At 29.7% G+C, this 19,468-nt stretch overlaps 1 protein-coding gene across 1 annotated transcript; it reads right to left on the bottom strand.

Moving 5' to 3' along the window:
- Positions 1-37: 37 nt before the first annotated feature.
- LOC101493899 (homeobox-leucine zipper protein HDG8-like) lies at positions 38-6,886 on the bottom strand (the record flags this gene model as incomplete). Its single annotated transcript, XM_004509963.3, has 9 exons — positions 6,768-6,886; positions 5,502-5,619; positions 3,167-3,613; positions 2,734-2,835; positions 2,434-2,637; positions 1,588-1,768; positions 1,222-1,484; positions 1,025-1,117; positions 38-295 (listed from the first exon to the last, which is right to left on the bottom strand). Coding segments are annotated over exons 1-9 (1,785 nt in total), but the record flags the coding sequence as incomplete, so codon positions are not given.
- Between the last annotated feature and the right edge of the window lie 12,582 nt (positions 6,887-19,468).

Here is a 19,468-nt window from a genome sequence, read left to right as displayed (position 1 = left end):
TATGCATAATTTGAGCTCCAGATGTCTGATCAGATACCAAAACTTGGTAAGAAAATGTTAACAATGTTCCCTTTTGTGTATGATGACTTCCAGGTGTGTCAAAATGGTCAAACTGGCCATCTCTCGAGATCATAAATCCCGAAGGAAATAATGGTATCGTTGATGAGTTTTCTCCATTTAGAATCCTATACATCTTTCTTGTGTCAACCGAAGCAAACACAACATATGCCCCCACGGGATCCATACAACTTTCTTGAACTATATGTATCATTCTTTCATTATCAAAGTTGTAAGTCTGGCCACATCAATATATTATATCAATAAATTTCATCATGTTTATTTTATGAAACAATAATATATAAAAGGAAGAGATTTTAAAGTCTTGGAAAGTACATTAATTCACCCTCATGTGTAGAAAGCATAATAATATTTTATTCATTTTAAAGCAATTCAAATTATTGGCTTGCATGTAATGTCATTTACTTAATTAATTTCAGACAACATTTGATTTTCTTTTTTCACTTTAGATTGCACTATCCAAAATATAGATTTCTTCCTTCAAACAAATATAATGAAACGTGTTAATTTAACAAACATATCTAGAAAAGAACAAAAATTAATGTAAGAGTAATGATACACATATACCCTATATTTTCAAACATCTATTCAATATCTCATTTTATCTCTATTTATCTTCCTATCACATATATTATACACTCAAAGTGGACGTCCACAAAAAATATGGGATATATGTGTATCATTACTCGGCAGATGCAATGATTCTAAAGCACTATATCAATTTACTTAAATATACTCGCATTATTCAGACCTCTAGCTAGCTTAAATAAATTTGTAATTAATATTTGAGAACATGTAATAAGATACACTTGTTTCTTTATCTTCTACTATGTAAACTGCAATCATTATTTTCCCTTGAAACTAAATGTGCTTCATATCTAGGACGAATATATAAGATGAACCTATTTAAATAAATGAAAAAGAGAAGAGTCAACATATACAGTACCTCATGAATTGAAACACGGTTGTAAGAAAAGTTTTGACTAGATGAAATGTGTGCAATTTCATGCATTCGACTATCTTCAACCACAATGTCCCACTGCAAAAAAAAAAATAATAATAACAACTATTTATGATCTAGTAATGCAAAATTAAAATAATTCTGAAAAAATGTGTTATCAAGCTAAACAAGTTATTATGAACCTCGTGTCGTCGAGTTTCATCGCTAAGAAAGTAAAAAACAGTTTCGGGAGCAACGTGAAGTCTAACAGAGCCAGTTGCGGTGAAAAGAATGCCATCTTTGAATTTGCGATGATTGAACTGAATCTCATCGGAGTTGCTAATATTCCCAAACAGTTGCATAGGAATATGTCCACTGCCGCATGTGTTCAAATCTCTACAAAAGTTATGAACCATTCGATTTGAAAGGTTCATCACACTCTTCCTTGTTTCTTTTGACACGATCTCTGAGTATTAAATAACATAAATTATTAGATTAAAAAAAATAAGTAAATGAAAGAGCAACAGATTTTTAGAGAATTTTTTTTGTAATTGATACGAAATAATTACCTTTGTCATTTGCATGTCTTGGTATATATTCCAGGGATGAGAAATGATTTTTCTCGTACATTCGTTGTAATTCATGTAGCCACCTTTTAGCTCCAAAGGGGTTACATCGACGAATTAGATTTTCATAGAGTTTGATCGGTTGCCTCCTATCTTTCACTATCACGTGCTCAATCCATACAACCTATGATAATAAACCATACCATGTAATATATATATATATATATAGCATAACAAAATACATTGGCAAATGTGAAATTATTTGGAATTACTATTCTCTAATTGATCACGTTTAGCATTATTATTTCAATGTTGGCATATCATCATTTTTAATTTTAAATTGCTGTCACTTAGAAATATATAATAGGGGTGCTAATTATACAAATGAGCCAATCTTGTTAAAAATAGAGAGTTTCTAGGTATAGTTACAAATTAATTTTTTTGGTACGTTTGTTCTCTAAATTAATAAATTAATGATTATTTTTATGAATTAAAGAGTTTTTTTTTTTTTGTCAAATTTTGCATTTTAAAAATATCATTTCATAAAAAAAATCATTTCATTGTTTATAAATATTGTATTATGTTTTTCTTATAATTTATCGTAAAAAATATTCAATATACACTATTATGAATAATAAAAATTTTAAAAAAAAATTATTTCACTGACACATTTTATAAATAATGTTTAGTTATTATAATTTTTTAAATAATAAAAAATTGTTTTTTTCAAAAAATAAACTTATTTAATTATTAATTTAAATATCAAATATATCCGTACATGTTTAATCATTTCTCATAAAAATATTATATATCACCCAAAATAAGGAAGATAAATAAGTTTTTAATTACCTTTGATTTTCCATTAGGCAGTTCAGTAATCATGCAACCAGAGGGAAGTTTGTGTGCTGAATTAGGAGTTTGACGGTCGTAGAAGAAGTCAAGAGATACGTCAACTATCACCCAAGAAGCATTAGCAACCTTTTTACAATAACGGAGGAAAAAAAATATTCGGGATGGCACGATTGGTGAAAGGATGTGCACTTCTTCAAACATCTAATGACAAACAAACAATCTTAAGTTAATTACTTTTGTATATAGCCGAAAATTTGATAAAGCAAGATTAATTTGTATCATGCTAATTAAATATACCAATTGCAGAGCTCCACTTCGTGTTTCTGGTGCGCCAGTATCTAAAACTGTCACCGTTATAGCATTTGTAACAATTGTTGGAAAAAGTTCTATCCGTTTGTCCTGAAAATAAATATATATGTCATATTTTTTTATTTACAAATATTAGTAGTTAATTAATAAGGAGGGTAGAAATTGTTAGCAGCAAATGAGATTTTGTCCTAGCAAATATAGAAAAAATTGCGTATCTAGCACTGATATGGTGAATAAAAATACATATCATTGTTATTTGTGTGTATTACTAATATCACATGACCACAGTAGAAAAAAAATTGATATGTGTAGGATGTTAGGAACTAAATTATATGTAAGTATAATATATATATTTTCACACAAGTAAAATATTAAAAGGTTGAAAAGTATAACAAGAAAAAATGATATATAAATTACTAACCGAATCTAAAATTGAGTCAACCAGTTGTTTTCCGCTACTACGAACTATGAGTTCTTCTTTGGAAGATTCTTCACGTTTACCCGAAGCTAGGAGTTGAACAATTTCAGGATTCAAATTCACATACATGTCAGGATTAAGAACAACTCCATGCGCTTCATTCAAAGGCTTTAGCCACAAAGGTCTGTCGGTACTTATGAGGCAACAAAGTTCGTTCATAGCAACAGTAGCAACCGTTAACATCCGTGCCTTTTGTGACTCTTGTGATTCTCCATTACCACCTGTTGGGTTGGGGTTTTGATCATTTTCCTCTGAATTTTTGTCACTTGAATGACCAGGTTCTTCATGTTTCTTAATATCAGACTCTTTATTGACCACACGTGTTTCTTCAAGTTTCCTTTTATTTGAAGCTGTAGGTGCATGATCAGTTTGTGACTTGGGTGGACATATCTGTAAAAATATGTTCATAAATGAATAAACACATAACAATGAGTCATTATAGCCCAACATGCGATACAGATAAAACTAGAATGATTAACATATTAAACTTTCATCCATAGTCTTTTCTTTGGATTAACTAGCCATTTTTGACCTAGAAGTTAAAAGGTATATACTAAATTCAGACGGATGCCACAGTCCATTATAAACTAGTGTTTAAAAATTATCAAAACCTCTAAAAATGATGGAGGACGCTTGTGAAAAGTATAAGTTAGGACCCTCTAGTCTTAACGGTTTAGATAATTATTCAATTAATGTATAAAAATAAACAAAAAGAAAAATGTAAATTTTTAGAACTCAATTTGTCAAAACCACACAAATCTGGTCGTTGACTTAGTTGTAAAGACAAAGAAACTCATTAATTTATATTACTTCCAAACAGTGTCGTACGTTGTCGTTAGAATTTCAAATGATTTTTAAGTACTGATCTACAGTAAGTAAACTACTATGATTTAGTTCCAATTGCAATGTTATGCCCTAATAACTCTTTTATAATGGTAAAATATATTACAAATGAACCCAAATAATTATAGGGAAAAACAAGAGTTATTGTTTTAAATTATTGTCTACAATCGCAATTGCAACAAAAATGTATTAAAATTTTTGAAGTCCCAGAAATGGCATCACAACCGCAATTTAAGTCCCATTGTCATCATTTTTCAACTATTAAAAGTTTAAGCGAAATCGTAATCGCAATTTTCCAGGGATGAGAAATGATTTTTCTCGTACATTCGTTGTAATTCATGTAGCCACCTTTTAGCTCCAAAGGGGTTACATCGACGAATTAGATTTTCGTAGAGTTTGATCGGTTGCCTCCTATAATTTATCGTAAAAAATATTCAATATACACTATTATGAATAATAAAAATTATCGTAACAAGACATTCTCTAAGTCACACTTTCTAAGAGGCTCTCTTTCATTAGTTAAAATTCACATAGTTCTCTTCTAATCATGTGAATCTCCTATGAATTTGAATGGATCCATGTGAATTTTAACTTATTAAAGATAGTATGTTGCTAGTATCATTTTAATATATAAATAAATAAATATATATATGTAAAAGAGAGTGAATACACAAATTGGTTCTTAAAGATGTAAACATTCATTAAATTAATCTCTAAATTTTACAAACTGACAAATACATATCTGAAATTGTAAAATATCAATCAAAATAGTTTCTTTCTAAACTTTGTCAATATATATTTTCATGTGACAGCATAATTGAATATGTGACTTATTCATGTTGATCTATATCAATGTCATCTTCTCTATGACAAATTTGTCGATGAAAATTTGTTATTTCATACACAAATTTAAAAGTAATTTTAAATGTACATTAATTAATTATAGACAAATTATTTCATGAAAGATATAAATTCCGGAGAAAAACTAGTCAATGTTGTGATAGCATTGATATGTGATCAACATGAAAGAGTCAAATATTCAATTAATATGTCACATCATAGTTTCTGACAATAAAAAAGTTACTATTTTACAATTTCAAAGATATATTTGTCAATTTGCAAAATTTAGATTAATTTGAGTGACGTTTTTAAAGAATAAATTTTCCTATAATTTTGAAGAAAAATTAGTCAATGTTGTGATGATATTGATATGAGATCAACGTGAATTGGTCAAATATTCAATTCATCATAGTTTCTACGATAAAAATTTATTATTATTTTACAATTTCTAAGATGTATTTGAAAATTCGCAAAAGTCAGAAATTAATTTAAGTGGCGTTTACAATTTAACAAATCAATTTTCCTAATTACTCATGTAAAATATGATTAGTAAAACAAACTTATACATATTGTAGAAAACAAATGACATAATTACCTTTGTCAGTTCAGTTCTTATTTGAAACCATTGCTTTACTTGTTCAGGTTTGATTCCAAGCTCCTTGGCAAATTTATGATAATGGAATTCCTCTGGATGTGGGAAACTCTTGAACAATCTTCAATTCGAAATGAAAAAAGAAATCACAAATTAGTGTCCTCGTTTAATTTTAAAGCAATCAATTTCGTTTACCTATTTGGTTCAGTACCATAATATGCTTGCCTCATATGCAATGAATGTATATGTTCCTTTTAGTTATGTTAATTTCCTTATTAACTCATAACTCACTAGGAAGTATGATTTTACGATCTATATTTAGGAATTGTTAATAGAATTTTGAGATGAAAATATATACACGCAATACTTTAGAATATATTTCACATAAATATAATATAAATGGAACTATTTATTTTTATATCGAAAACTGAATTAATAAGGTAACTAAAAATACAAGATCATGTAAAAAAAATATAAAAATACAAGTGTTTATTCGATCTATGGATAAAAGCAAAATAAAAGAGGAGCCCCTAAACAAAACCAACAACAAGGGTGCAACCTCTACAACCACAAATACATATTACAGGCAATAAGATTTATTTCTTTTATAGTGGTTACTTTGTAGCTATGCAATATCATGTTACTGGTGCGATGAAAAGACCCAAGAAGTAAGTAAGACTCAAATGTATAATTGAAATAAATAGGAAATTGATGATGAAAAAAATATAATTAATCGTCAAATTGGCCGTCTCTAATTACACTTTGCACGAAATTAAAAAAGAATTTTTTCTTTTTTTACCATTAAACTTTGGTCGTTATTTCATTATTTTTTTAATAATTGTACTTGAACATGTATCAATTTTTGTTTAGTCTTTAATTTTAGGTCTAATTTTATTCAAAAAAAATTTGGTCGATAAAAATAATATTTTGAAACGAAGAAAACTAGAGGCACAAACATAGATCTTTAGAGTAGTTGCATAACTTATAGTAGCTACAGAACTATTTGATCTAGAAAAAAATCTATGGAGATTAGTCATCAACAAAATATGAACATCAGAACATGTATCCAATTTGACTAAAAATCTAATAGGTTTCAAATTGATTGGAGTTGCACTATCCAAATTAATATCAGTTGTCACTTATTATTTGAGAATCTTCTCCTTGGCTAATTGAACAAATTTAACACGTAAAGCAAGATCGATGTCTTCCTAAGACCAATTTTAAAAAAATTAACAATAGGAGAAAATTGTCAATTAGGAAGAACATTACGCTTGAAGCTTCTGTTCTTGATGGGAAGTTAATTGGTAGAATGGTACTTCTTTCTTTGAGTTTTGATTATTGTTTTTCTTATCTCCAGAGCCACTAGATCCTCCTGTTGAAGCATCCATTTTTAATAATCTGAGAGAAATATACCTACAAAAGTAAAGCGTTTTTATTTCCACTTCTTTGATGTGTGAGAAATTTGTGATTTAGTTGGTCATTTTTTCTCTTGCTCTTTCTCAACACACACATATATATATAATATGAGTAGAGGTCAAATTAGACTACACTCATGTAATGTAATAATGCATCATTGAATGACGTTTTACTCAATATATATTTTATTAATTTGATCGTTAAATTAAAAAATTATATCATATAAATTATTTTTATAATTTTTTGTAAAATCTAAAATCATTTAATATAATATTAAAATGTATTAAAATTAACATCATATAATACAAATGATTAAAATTTTAAAGAATTCATCTATACGATATAATTTTTTAATCTACCGATTAAATTTTGAAAATATGTATCATATAAAATGTTATTAAGTGGTGTAACATTAATGTAATATTACACTCAAAAAAAAATATGAACATGTTTCAACATAAAAAAATGTAACATGTAATGAAACGTCGAGTAAAATAAATTATAATTATTTTAATATTATTAATTAAAATGTATTTTCCAATCCCAAAAACATAATGTGCTTTAACATAAAGGATTTAATTATTTAGAAGTATTTAATTTTCATAACTAACAATTAAGGGCATCAGATTAATAAAAAATAATGTGCATTTGAATTAATAATTTTATTGTTGTTGCATGTTATTTTTAAATTAAAATACTTATTTAAAAAATTTATAAGTTTTTTTTCGACTTTTACATGTATGAGACAATCTTGTTTGAGTCATTATCTTGCACTAAATTCGATACCTCATATAGATTGAGATTTATTATAGAGTACATATTTTATGGGAAATTAATATTTTCTATGAGACTCAATCTCATTGATAAGATTATAAAATCTTATATTTTATTAATATTTTTGGGAACTTGTGTGCATTTAATACTTTAGTACAAAAATGAATTATATATATTGAGTAAAAATAAAAAATAAATGATGATGAAATAAATTATATTTTTTAATAAGATATACCATTAAATAAAATAATTAATATTATACTATATATAATATCATTATAATATAAAAGTCATGTATATTTGAATAATTTTATTCTTGGAACTTATTTTTAAATTGAATTAACTACTCATTTATAAAATTATATATTTTATTCATGTTAAAAAGATCTTATATTTTATTAACAGTTTTGAGAATTGTGTGCATTTAATACTTTTATCAACAAAAGGCAATTTTCTTAAAAAAAACCAAAGACATTAAATAATTAAATAAATTTACTATTTTTTATAAAATATATAATTAATATAGTTTGACTAAAAAAATTAATATTGTAAATTGCCACTATTTGTATGTAGTTTTATAATATCAATAAAATATTTATGTTGTATTCCCAGCCTTTATTATTTAATAATATTTTATTGTCAAATTCTTTTAATCTCTATCTCTCATAGCATTAATAAAAGATAATTTATAAATTAATTCATAATTTCCTTTTCCATACAAAACTTAGTATGTTTTGTATTATGTGTACCATTTGTATTATGTTTATGCGTTAGCACGGATTCAACTTCCAAGTAAGATACCTATCCCATAAAAAATCGATAAATTAACCTCATTTTTATTTTTTGATTCAAACTGCAAATGATAATTTGCATATAGAATTTAACAACCAAAACTATATTATTACAACGAAATAAACAAAAGTTAACTAAGGAAATCATTCTACAATTACAATATGAATAGTAAAGATAATTAAAATCCATAAAATTGAACTGCGTCGTAAAAAATTAATTTTAAAGATATAAACCAATTGTGAGAATTCTCTTTGCAAATTTTAAATTGGATAATGTCTCTTGTATTTGAAGCCATTGCTATCAAAAAATTCCTCCACCTATGTCTTAATTTTATCATCATATGTGGCTGATTTTTAACTGATTTTAAGTGACAAATACTTGTCAAGTGTAAAGTTTTTATAATAAACTCAAATTACTACATTATTATTTTTATAAAACTCCTAATAACATTAAAAGCAAAAAATCCTTAGTACAAGGAATACTAAGAATTAGAAATATACAAGTTTGTTCTAAAACATTATCTAGAAATTCGCAACTCAAAATCATCTAGAAATTCACAACTCAAAACATGTTCTTCAATCAGGACATAACCAAGAATGAAAATCATATACAAAACTGACATCTTTAAGAAAATATTATACACTTCATGATTAAAAATAACTAAATTACTAGTTTTTCAAATGTAATACATACAAGCCATCTATATCAAGTTTTGAATTAATGCCACAACCACCATACCAAAACCTAAAAATTGAACAACATGATCTTCAACATCTTTATGAAGCGCTCAACTCATCCCAAACCATATTACAATAGTCGTCCAAACAACACTAAACATCAGACACGTGATGGAGAAATATTAAACAGATTCGTCGTCTCCACATCCCGCCACACGCACCTGTGAATCAATATGATTGGCGCCTCTTCTAAGTAAGTTATCTTTTGTGGGTAAATCTTGTTTTAACATACGCTACACAAACACCTTCAAATGGACCTACTTATTCCACACAAAGGAGAAAATAGGATAAACCTCATTTAGCATCGATCAAACAAGAAAACTGTACACCTCTTTTATAACATAAGTGTCATCTTAACCAAAATTACAATGCCGCTGATTAGAAGATTGCACTTGCAAAATAACATCACCCAACAACATGACACACTCCTCCACTAACTCATTTTCCCACTCTAACAACTCCCTACGCCACCCCAATTGAAAATCATCCCACCTACAACCTTACCACCACATATATTCACTACAGTGATATTTTTATCTGAAGCCAAATTATATAATCTCCTAAATCTATCACGCAAAACAATACCCTCCACCCACGAATCCACCCAAAAATGCATCTCCTCTTCATCATTCCCCATCACTTTGCATACCCAAATAAACCATTATACACTTCAAGATAAACCGTAGGTTTCTAAAATGACAGCCTCCTCAGATTATCTCGAATCGGCACACATAGATATTTAAAATGAGTGTGTTCGATCTTACAATGTAGTTGATCTACTGCTTTGACTAACAAAAACTTAGACACATTAATACTCACTAGAAGGCTCTTGTTAAAATTAACCTTCAAATCTAACATTAATTCAAACAACAAAAGGATGGATTTAATAGCACAAAAATTCACCCAACTTATGATTCTCATAATCATAGTGTCGTGTGCAAACGGAAAATGTGACACACAACATTATTTCCTACTTCCAACATCATCACCAATCAATAATCCATTCCAAATACAAGCGCTCATCATAGCGTTAAGACAGTGGTGGATCTTTTTGGGAGCGAGCAGGGGTCATAGCATCCCCTATATTTTCAATTTTTTTATATATAATAACTATATATTATCAATTTTATATATATATAATAACGATAGATTATCAAAATAATAGTGGTAAATTATTAAAATATCCTAGAACGTTTGTGGTTTTGAGAAACTGAGGTCGCATTTAGCATCTCCCATCTTCCCCTATGTACCTCTCTTCTCTCACATTTCTGCTCAATTTGTTCTCTTTCTCTTATAATTTATAATAATAAAATATAATAAAATTAATACAACAAGCTCTATATATAGATAAATTACCTAATATCGGAGTATAAACTAACTAATCTCGAACAAACATACTCGACTACCCTAGTTAGCAACTCAACTACTACATATTAGCAAACTTTTACATGTTAACCATTGATATATGATATAGTGTGATGCTATTTTTTAATTGTAAAATGTTTTAATTAATATGTATATTTTTTTAGGAGTGACACAATGTTTAAATATAAGAAAATTGATGCATTTTTCAAGAAGAGATTTTTTTATAAAGATGAAAATCGTAAAATTGATATATTTTATTTGATTGAATTGTGTGAAGCTCTAAAAACTTGCGTGACTTGTGAAAATTGTGTGACTTGTGAAAATTGTAAAATTTGTGAGAATTGTAATTCTAACTTTTTTAACTTATCTACTATGTATGAATTGTGTGAAACTCGTTCCATAATTCACTCTCTCCAAATATCTGAAACACTTCATTTTTAACATAACCACTTCCAAATAGTCTCAATTGACCAAAACATATGCCTTTTTAAAATCAATCTTGAGCATTACTCTTTCCTTTTACGTTTCACATCATCTGTCACCTCATTGGAAATAAGAATACCATCCAAGATCTGTCTATCGTGCACAAACACCATTTGAGATTCTAAAATTACTTCACTAATAACCACGCGGTCTTATTAGCTAACACCTTCGCCACCTCCTTATACATACACCCCACCAATGAGATTGGTATGAAGTCATTCAACCCTTGAGGACTATCTTTCTTCAAAATTAACACAATATAACATATTATTCACTCATTTCACCAATCTTTCATTTGCATGAAAACTCTTCACGCAAACTTGGTTTTAATATTTTCCCAAAATTCTTTCAAAAATACCAATGTTGACTCCATTAAGCACAACCCCACGCCGCCTCTTTAATTTTCTCTTCTAGAAAAGGTTGAACTAAAAGGCTAGCGTCGACATCATCTATCTTGGGCAACTGAACATTGTCGACACCAGTCTTATGGGCCTTAAAGTTATTAACAAATCAACAACAAACAACCTCCCTATTACAACCTACCCCCTCATCCGATGATCCACCTACATCTAATTGCCTAATCAAGTTATGATGTTGCTTACTACCAATATAACCATGAAAATATTTAGAATTATCATCATCTTCCTGAATCCATCATACTCTAGACTTATGCTACTAAATATTACACCTAATTTTTGACAAGAGCACAACTAAGAAGTTAGAAAACGTCTATGTGCCACTATTATTTCACTCAATGTCTTTTCTCTCCCTTAACGTCCAAACTATTCAAATCCTCTTTGAGTCCATGTATCTTATCACTCAAATTGTAGCAGTGCTCCTTATGCCAACCCCTCAACTCAAACATAACCCATTTAAGCTTTTCCTTCAGAACGAAACCCTCCCACCCTTCCACCTCTATGGGACGTCACTTTTGTTTGCATAGTCCCAATATCGCACAAAATCCTCCTTGCCTTTCAGCATACGAAAAGGTTTGGGACCTCAATCCTCCTCACAATCAGACAACAAAATAACAAAATGATCAGAAAGACTTATCTCTAAAGCCCATTGAGAGCACAACCTCACATTACACCCCTCATCCGAAAAGATGAATTGACATAACGACACCAATGAATGAAGACAAAGTAAACCTCCAATCAATTAAGGGAAATTACACCAAGTTTGCCTCTCAAATAAAATCATTAAAGACTTTTGTGTCCACATCCCTATTTGCCTCCCTCATGCATTTCTCTCCCCCTTCATTGTAAACTACATTAAAATCACCACAAACGCACCAAAAACTTAACAAATTGGCTCCAATGATCACCCCTAACTAATTCCAAAGAAAACTTTTACCATTAATGTCACATGATGCATACACCTTAACAATATTAATCCAACATCTATGTGCCAACCACAACCCTTCTACCTGGAGAACATGATCAAAAGTCGTTGATGCCACTACTTCCAAACTACCAAAATTTCACATAGGTTTAAATATGTCTTTGGTCCTTGTAATTATAATATATTTTGATACTGGTCCTCGTAAATTTTTTTATTTCATTTACGTCCCTGCAAATATAATTTTCATTTTAAAATAGTTATTCAATCCAACTTCTGTTACAAAAACTGTATTACCATTAAATATATTTAAAACATAATTTTTTAACCTAAAAATAAATCTTCAATATAATTAAATTATAAAAAATTTAACTTAAAATTAACCCCCAAATATTTCGGTCTTTTTCCCTAATAAAACCTAAAATGAACAACATCAAAATGGTCACTAAATTATCCAAAATACAAATCTCATCCCAATTTCTTAATTCACACAAATAACCTCCAGTTTAGGATCATGCAAACTATTTATAAAATTAATTACATAGTCCATCATGATTCCTCGAATAAAAAATAATTTATACTACAACACACGTCGATTCCTTCATGATTCCTCGAAAAAAAATGGTAAAGGAAACATAAAATTTCAACAAGTTATATGAGCTGCTGAAATTTGGGAATCACATTTTTGGATGGCGTAGAGAACTTGTCGATATCATCTCTACTCTCTACTTTATCTCTCTCTGTATAATCGTTCTCTATCTCTAAGAATACCATGATCATCAACTCTACAATGGAGTTAGCCGCAAAACTTCATCATCCTTAGCTCACGGACGCATTTATATTATACACATGATGCCATACTCTGCCACATACTCTCACTTACACTTTTGCCACCACCACCAAATACAACAACATCAACACAAATTTAGTTTATCACAATTGATTCTTCCACCCCAAACATATCAAATTCAACTTCATCTCGTTTACTTGTTGTCTGAGTGAATTAAGAAATTGAGATGAGATTTGTATTTTGGATGACTTAGTGACCATTTTGAAGTTGTTAATTTTAGGGAAGAAGATTGAAGCATTTGGGGTTTATTTTAGAATAAAAAAAGTTATAATTTAATTATATTGGAAATTTATTTTTAGGTTAAAAAACATTATGTTTTAATTATATTTAGATTTAACGGTGTTATACTTTTTGTAACAGAAGTTGGATGACAAGACTATTTTAAAATGAAAATTATATTTGCAGGGATGTGAACCAAACAAAAAAACTTATGAGGACTAAAATAAAAAAAAGTTGTAACTACAAGGACCAAAGACATATTTAAACCTTCCATGTAATAAGCAAACCTCCCAATCAATCTTCTGACGATTTAAACGACAAAACCAACACTACTAGAATCCCACAACATAACACATAACTTAAGATCCACTACATTTTTGTCTTTTAAATGCAAACCACATCTGTTATTTTTAATATTTATTAACATTTTTAACCTATTTTTTCTTGGTTACGCCCGAAACCCCTAACATTTAAACAAAGAATTTTCATAAAAATAACAAATTCTCTAAAAAAAACTTCTCACAATCCATGACCCCTTTCCCACAAGCTCTTTTCTCCTATCCACCTCCCTCTACCATTTTCTCTCCTTCCTCCATGATATGAAACTTTCCACACATACATTTTTCTCTCCCTTAAATTTTAACCCCATCTTCTCTCTAACAGGACACCACTTCCTCTCCCATATTCTCACCACTTTCTTGAAGGTTGACCCAAAACCTTCAATCTTTACTAATCTTTGAGCCCCCCACATCCTAAGAGATATCACTTACCTATCTCTGGGAACTAGTTGTTGTTGCTTTCATCATTCTCTACTTCTTTTTTTTACATAGCCATCAACTTTTCCTTCCTCTCCTCACGGGGTAGCCTAGCTAATTGCTTTATATGAGAAAATAACTACCTTCACCTTTTCATACAAGATGGGTTAGAGAAAATTCCAATGAAAGGAACTGGTTTTTGGGAATTGGTTGTTGTTGCTTTCATCAATCTTTGCCTCTTTTTTATTCACAACCATTAATTGTTCCTTCCTCTCCTCATTGTATAGCCTAACTAACTACTTTGTACGAGAAAATAACTACCTTCGTCTTTTCATACAAGGTTGTTAGAGATAGCCTTGAGTCCCACGATATCACGATGATGAGTACTAAACTAAATATTATTGATCTATTAGTCACTTCTCGCATGCAAAACATCATCCATAAGGTTACCATAAAAAATAAACTTTATGCATAGAGTTGCATTGTTTAAAGGGCTCCTAACGCCTCCCAAAATTCTCCTTCTTGTCCTTTCCTCTAGACCTCCACCAAAACTACAAAGTTCCTCTCTTCTAGTCTTGCTACCATCAAACGAGATTAGTAGCCGAACACGACTCCTTCTGTTGGAACCAGGTGGGTTTTAAGAAAAATTCCTTCATCATATTTTGATGATAACAAAAGTATTTTGTGAGAATAATTTATTGCACTAATGATTTCATTGACTGTGCAGTAAATAGAACCCAGAAACAGAGGAAACAATATCAAAGGAAGATATCAAAGGAAGTGAAAATGTTAGAAGAAACAAAGACATCCGAGAAAAAAAAGATGTTAGAGGAAACAAACACATTAGAGTCAAGTAAAGTCAATGTCATGTTCAGACTCTGATTATTACACGTGTTGTTGTGTGCACACATCTTCCTATGAAGATTTTCCTTTGAAGACTGAAGCATGCCTCTGTTTAGCATGCTTTTGAAGTTTGAAACATGTCTTTGAAGTGTCTACTACAATAAATCTAAAGCTTCTATTTGAGTTGCCTTTGAAGCTCAAGTTCCGCTCGCTCTGAGACTGCAACTTGCTCAAAGATCCTGCTTCTAATACGTAACATGCTCTACAGATACAACAATGTAACATTGTCCTTGCCACTAAGTCATGCAGTTTTGCCTCTACCTCTGATTACCTGAACCGAACAACACATCATCTAACTCTGATGATCAAGTTATGTTCTAATGAAGAAAGTCAATAACTCTGATAGAAAGTCAACCCTCTGTTGAAGACTAAGCCATTTCATAACTTTGATGGTCCAAGAACAAATTCTGGTATGTTCCCACTACTTTTAACGAGAATTATTTTTGAGCGCTATCTAGAAATTTTCACACATAATCGTTCTAGAAGATTTGGTTGAAGATTCATTTTGGAATTAATTAAGCTTCAACGATCATATTTCCAAACCATATCTATCAAGGTTTAAGGAGAATTATTTTGAAGTGCTATTTGGATATTCTCCACATTATTATTCTAGAAGATTTGGTTAAGATACGTTTTGGAATTAATCAAGCTTCAATGGTCATATTTCCAAATAGTATCTATCAAGTTTTTTTTTTTTTTGTAAAGATCTCTGTTGACCTTGTGCAAGAAAGATACGCTCAAAATATTGTTTGGGACACTATTGAAGCCCTAATTCATGCTATATAAAGAGTTCAATTTTGAAGAAGAAGAAGAAGAAGAAGACACAACACAACAACTCCAAAAACCTTTCAAACTCAAAATTCTTTAAGTATCTAGTTTCAAGGTTTTAGTTAAGCAAAATCACTTATTTATATCTTGTACTATCTAGTGTTTAGTGCTCTGTTTTTTTGAATGGAGAATAGTTTCATGTGACTATTCAACAAGCCCACCATATCGTGTCGAGTACACAACATATCCTCTTACTCTATCATGAACGCGAAGCCATTCAACTCCACTTCTTGTTGCACCTTTCAGGGTCACCATTCTTTTTTTTTCACCATCAAATCCTTAACCATGTTCATGCATAACACTTGAGGCCTATGATACCCCCTCCTATCGTGATACATTCCTTAACCTTGCCAATACATCTCATTTCATTCTTCTCCTTTGAACATGCTTCTTTTCTATCGAACATCACTACCCTCGCCCATATTCTGAATGAACTAAAACAAACGTTTATTAGTGGAATCTTAATCTTCCCGATAAAAATCACCTTTGCAAACCTAACTAAGCCGGAAACCTGATAGCGTTTGTTCGGTGGGCCCCAACATAAACATCTTGCAAAATTCGATTCACGCGAAAATCGTGAACCAGATCTTTGTGTGTTGCATACTCAGGTATGTTAGTGAAGTAAAATGAAATAGTACCTGACGCTTGAAAGCCTACTGTTCATGATCGAGATCCTTTCGCCGTCAAAGACTTATTGAAATCGATATCATCCCTCTTCATGGCTTACGTGTTATCAGTCATTGTTTGTCATTCGTCGTGAAGTGATTGATAACACGATCATCCTTCTCCTTGGACTCACGATCATCCAACCATCATCTTACTCACAACATTCTCCCTGCCCTTGCCCTGCCTCACTATGATAGCGATTCTTGTGACACCCTAAAACCATAAATTGAAATACATAATAAAATGAATTAGTTTTGAAAGAGATTCACAACGGATAAATGAAAACTTTTTCAAAGGGAAATGAAACTTTTACAAATGATTTATGATATCACATTTCTCAAAGTACACAAGAAACACTTTTAACTTTATTCCTCAAATAAAAAGTGCAATCTCAATAAATTTAATTATAACTTCTTAAATTAATTCCGAAAATTTACTAGTATTAACAAGTTTCCTTACAAAAAATTAATTTCTAATTAAATAAGTAAATCATAACTTATAAATCTCATTTCCGATATCACATATTTGGAGCCACTTGATGGTTGGTCACAAAATCTATGTGCAATTGCTCTTGTTTGAATTTGGAAGTTACCAAAAAAATGAGTGAAATGATGAAACCAAAAAACACATTCTCCCACTTGGTCTATAAATGCTTTCACTCATAACAATAAGAAGTAAAACACATGGATCATAGCAACATGTCCTCTTTGATCGAGTAATATCTTCTATGTATCATATTGTACTTTGTCTCTAGCAATTGACATAAGTGTGTCACCCATATTCTTTTGGATTTGTAGAGAACATTATAGGTTAGTGTATATACCAGAAAGTCGGTGCATGGAAGTAAAATTTTTTTTTTCCTTATTTTGCATGTGGATTTTTACATACTAACAATGATAAATATTTTTCATGTGAGGTGAAACAATTGCTCTATAAGAGTTTTGATATGAACAACATGGATGGCACATCTTATGTCATCGGCATTAAAATATAAATATAATTTAAGTGGAATATTTCTTTCAAATAATTTTGATATGATGGATATGAATAACACATCTTTTAACAAATTATCGATTCTTAATGTTGTCAATTCTTTTTGTTAATCTTTGTTGTCACCATTTTGCACCATTTAAATAACTGGATTGTTAACCTCTTTTGATAAAAAAAAAATCTAGTTAATCTTTTTATTGTTTTAATATGCTTAGTTTAGACAAAATTTATGCTTCACTTTGTATTTATATTTATTTACTTCCTTCTGTTAAATAAAACTATAGTATGTTGTATTTTACGCTGACATAGATTAATTGAAATTTCACTCCTCTAAAGTGAAAAGTGGGTGAAGTGAATGAATCAATTGTTGATATTATAACCAGTCGTGATTGATCATGCATGTACATAAAATAATAACCATCCATTTGATGATCAATAGTTGACATTACTCATCTTATTACCTAAAGTGAATTATTCACTTTAGAGAAGTCAAATCCCATAAATTGAGTTTGATTGATTGAGTCTCGTGATCCCCAAAATTAGATAAAATTTAATGGCTTAGAGAGGAGATACCAATTTACTTTCGCAAAAAAACAAACACATTTGGACATTTACACCAAATCCAATGCCAAGGCAATAACCAACAAAACTTATTTTCAAATAAAATGACTACTTAACAATAGAAAATTAATTGGTAGGAGGTTGTGATTCATGTTTCTGTGAGATTTTTAAAAGTATTAAATTGGAATAGCAAAGTATATTATATAATGTATATTTACATATTGGTTAACAATAGTGTTGGTGGTCTAGAGTTTCGAATCCGGTACATGCGTGAAACGGTGAAAGTGGAAACCACTGATTAGTTAAAATTATATCCATTAAATATATACGTTATTTGTATATACTTTTCTACGAATTCAATGATTGAACTAAGAATTATATCCTTCTTCAAGTGGCACATATGTTTCTATAAATTGTACCATTTTAGACAGAATGAAATGAATTTTTTCCATTACTATCCACTTTGTCTCGTCTAATTTTTATATTCTAAGTCATTTATCCTTCTCTAATGCATGAGTGAAATACATAAAACATTCTTTTATAACATATTATTGAAGGATACTCTTAGTGCAGGGGCGTGACTTAGTTATGATATGGGGAGGCGACGACAACCCCAAAATTTTCTTCTTTGATAAAAATAGATCTACAATAATATTTATCTATAATATATAATATATATAACCAATGTCCCACTAATAATAAAAATTATGGAGTGATTTAGTGGTAATGAAGATTTTTATAAACCTTATGTCCCAAATCAAATATATGAGATTAATTGAAAAATATTTAATATATAATATATTTTATGTTGGCCCTCCAATAAAACTTATGCTCATTTCATTTGCATCCGATTGGTGGGGACGAATCGAAGTTAAAGACTAATGTAACATGTTTTGATATTTACTACATACAATCTTGATCACATTGTTGAAGTTTTGCGGCAATTGTCACTAAACAAACTACAATAGCTGTTTGGTTGGCTAGAAATGGACTCGTTTTAAAAATTGATTTTGTCTCCTAACAAAGTTATTACAATGCTTACAGTCAAATTGGTAACTTGTCTAAGAGCTCAATGTCTTCTACGAGATGTCAAATTGGTAACTTGTCTAAGAGCTCAATGTCTTCTACGAGATGTTAACATACTTATTTTAATTATTAAGAATATAATAATTGAAAGCTGAAAAATATTGAGGCAGTTTTATATATTTTTTTCATATGCTATAATTTGCAGTTTATATATGACAGAGGTACTAAACTAATTTCTTAAAATAATTTATCCAAAAATAATAAAAT

Source organism: Cicer arietinum, unplaced genomic scaffold, assembly GCF_000331145.2.
Source record: "Cicer arietinum cultivar CDC Frontier isolate Library 1 unplaced genomic scaffold, Cicar.CDCFrontier_v2.0 Ca_scaffold_6439_v2.0, whole genome shotgun sequence".
Taxonomy (NCBI): Eukaryota; Viridiplantae; Streptophyta; class Magnoliopsida; order Fabales; family Fabaceae; genus Cicer; species Cicer arietinum.
Note: the sequence above shows the minus strand (reverse complement) of the source record. Positions and strands in the feature narration are given on the sequence as shown.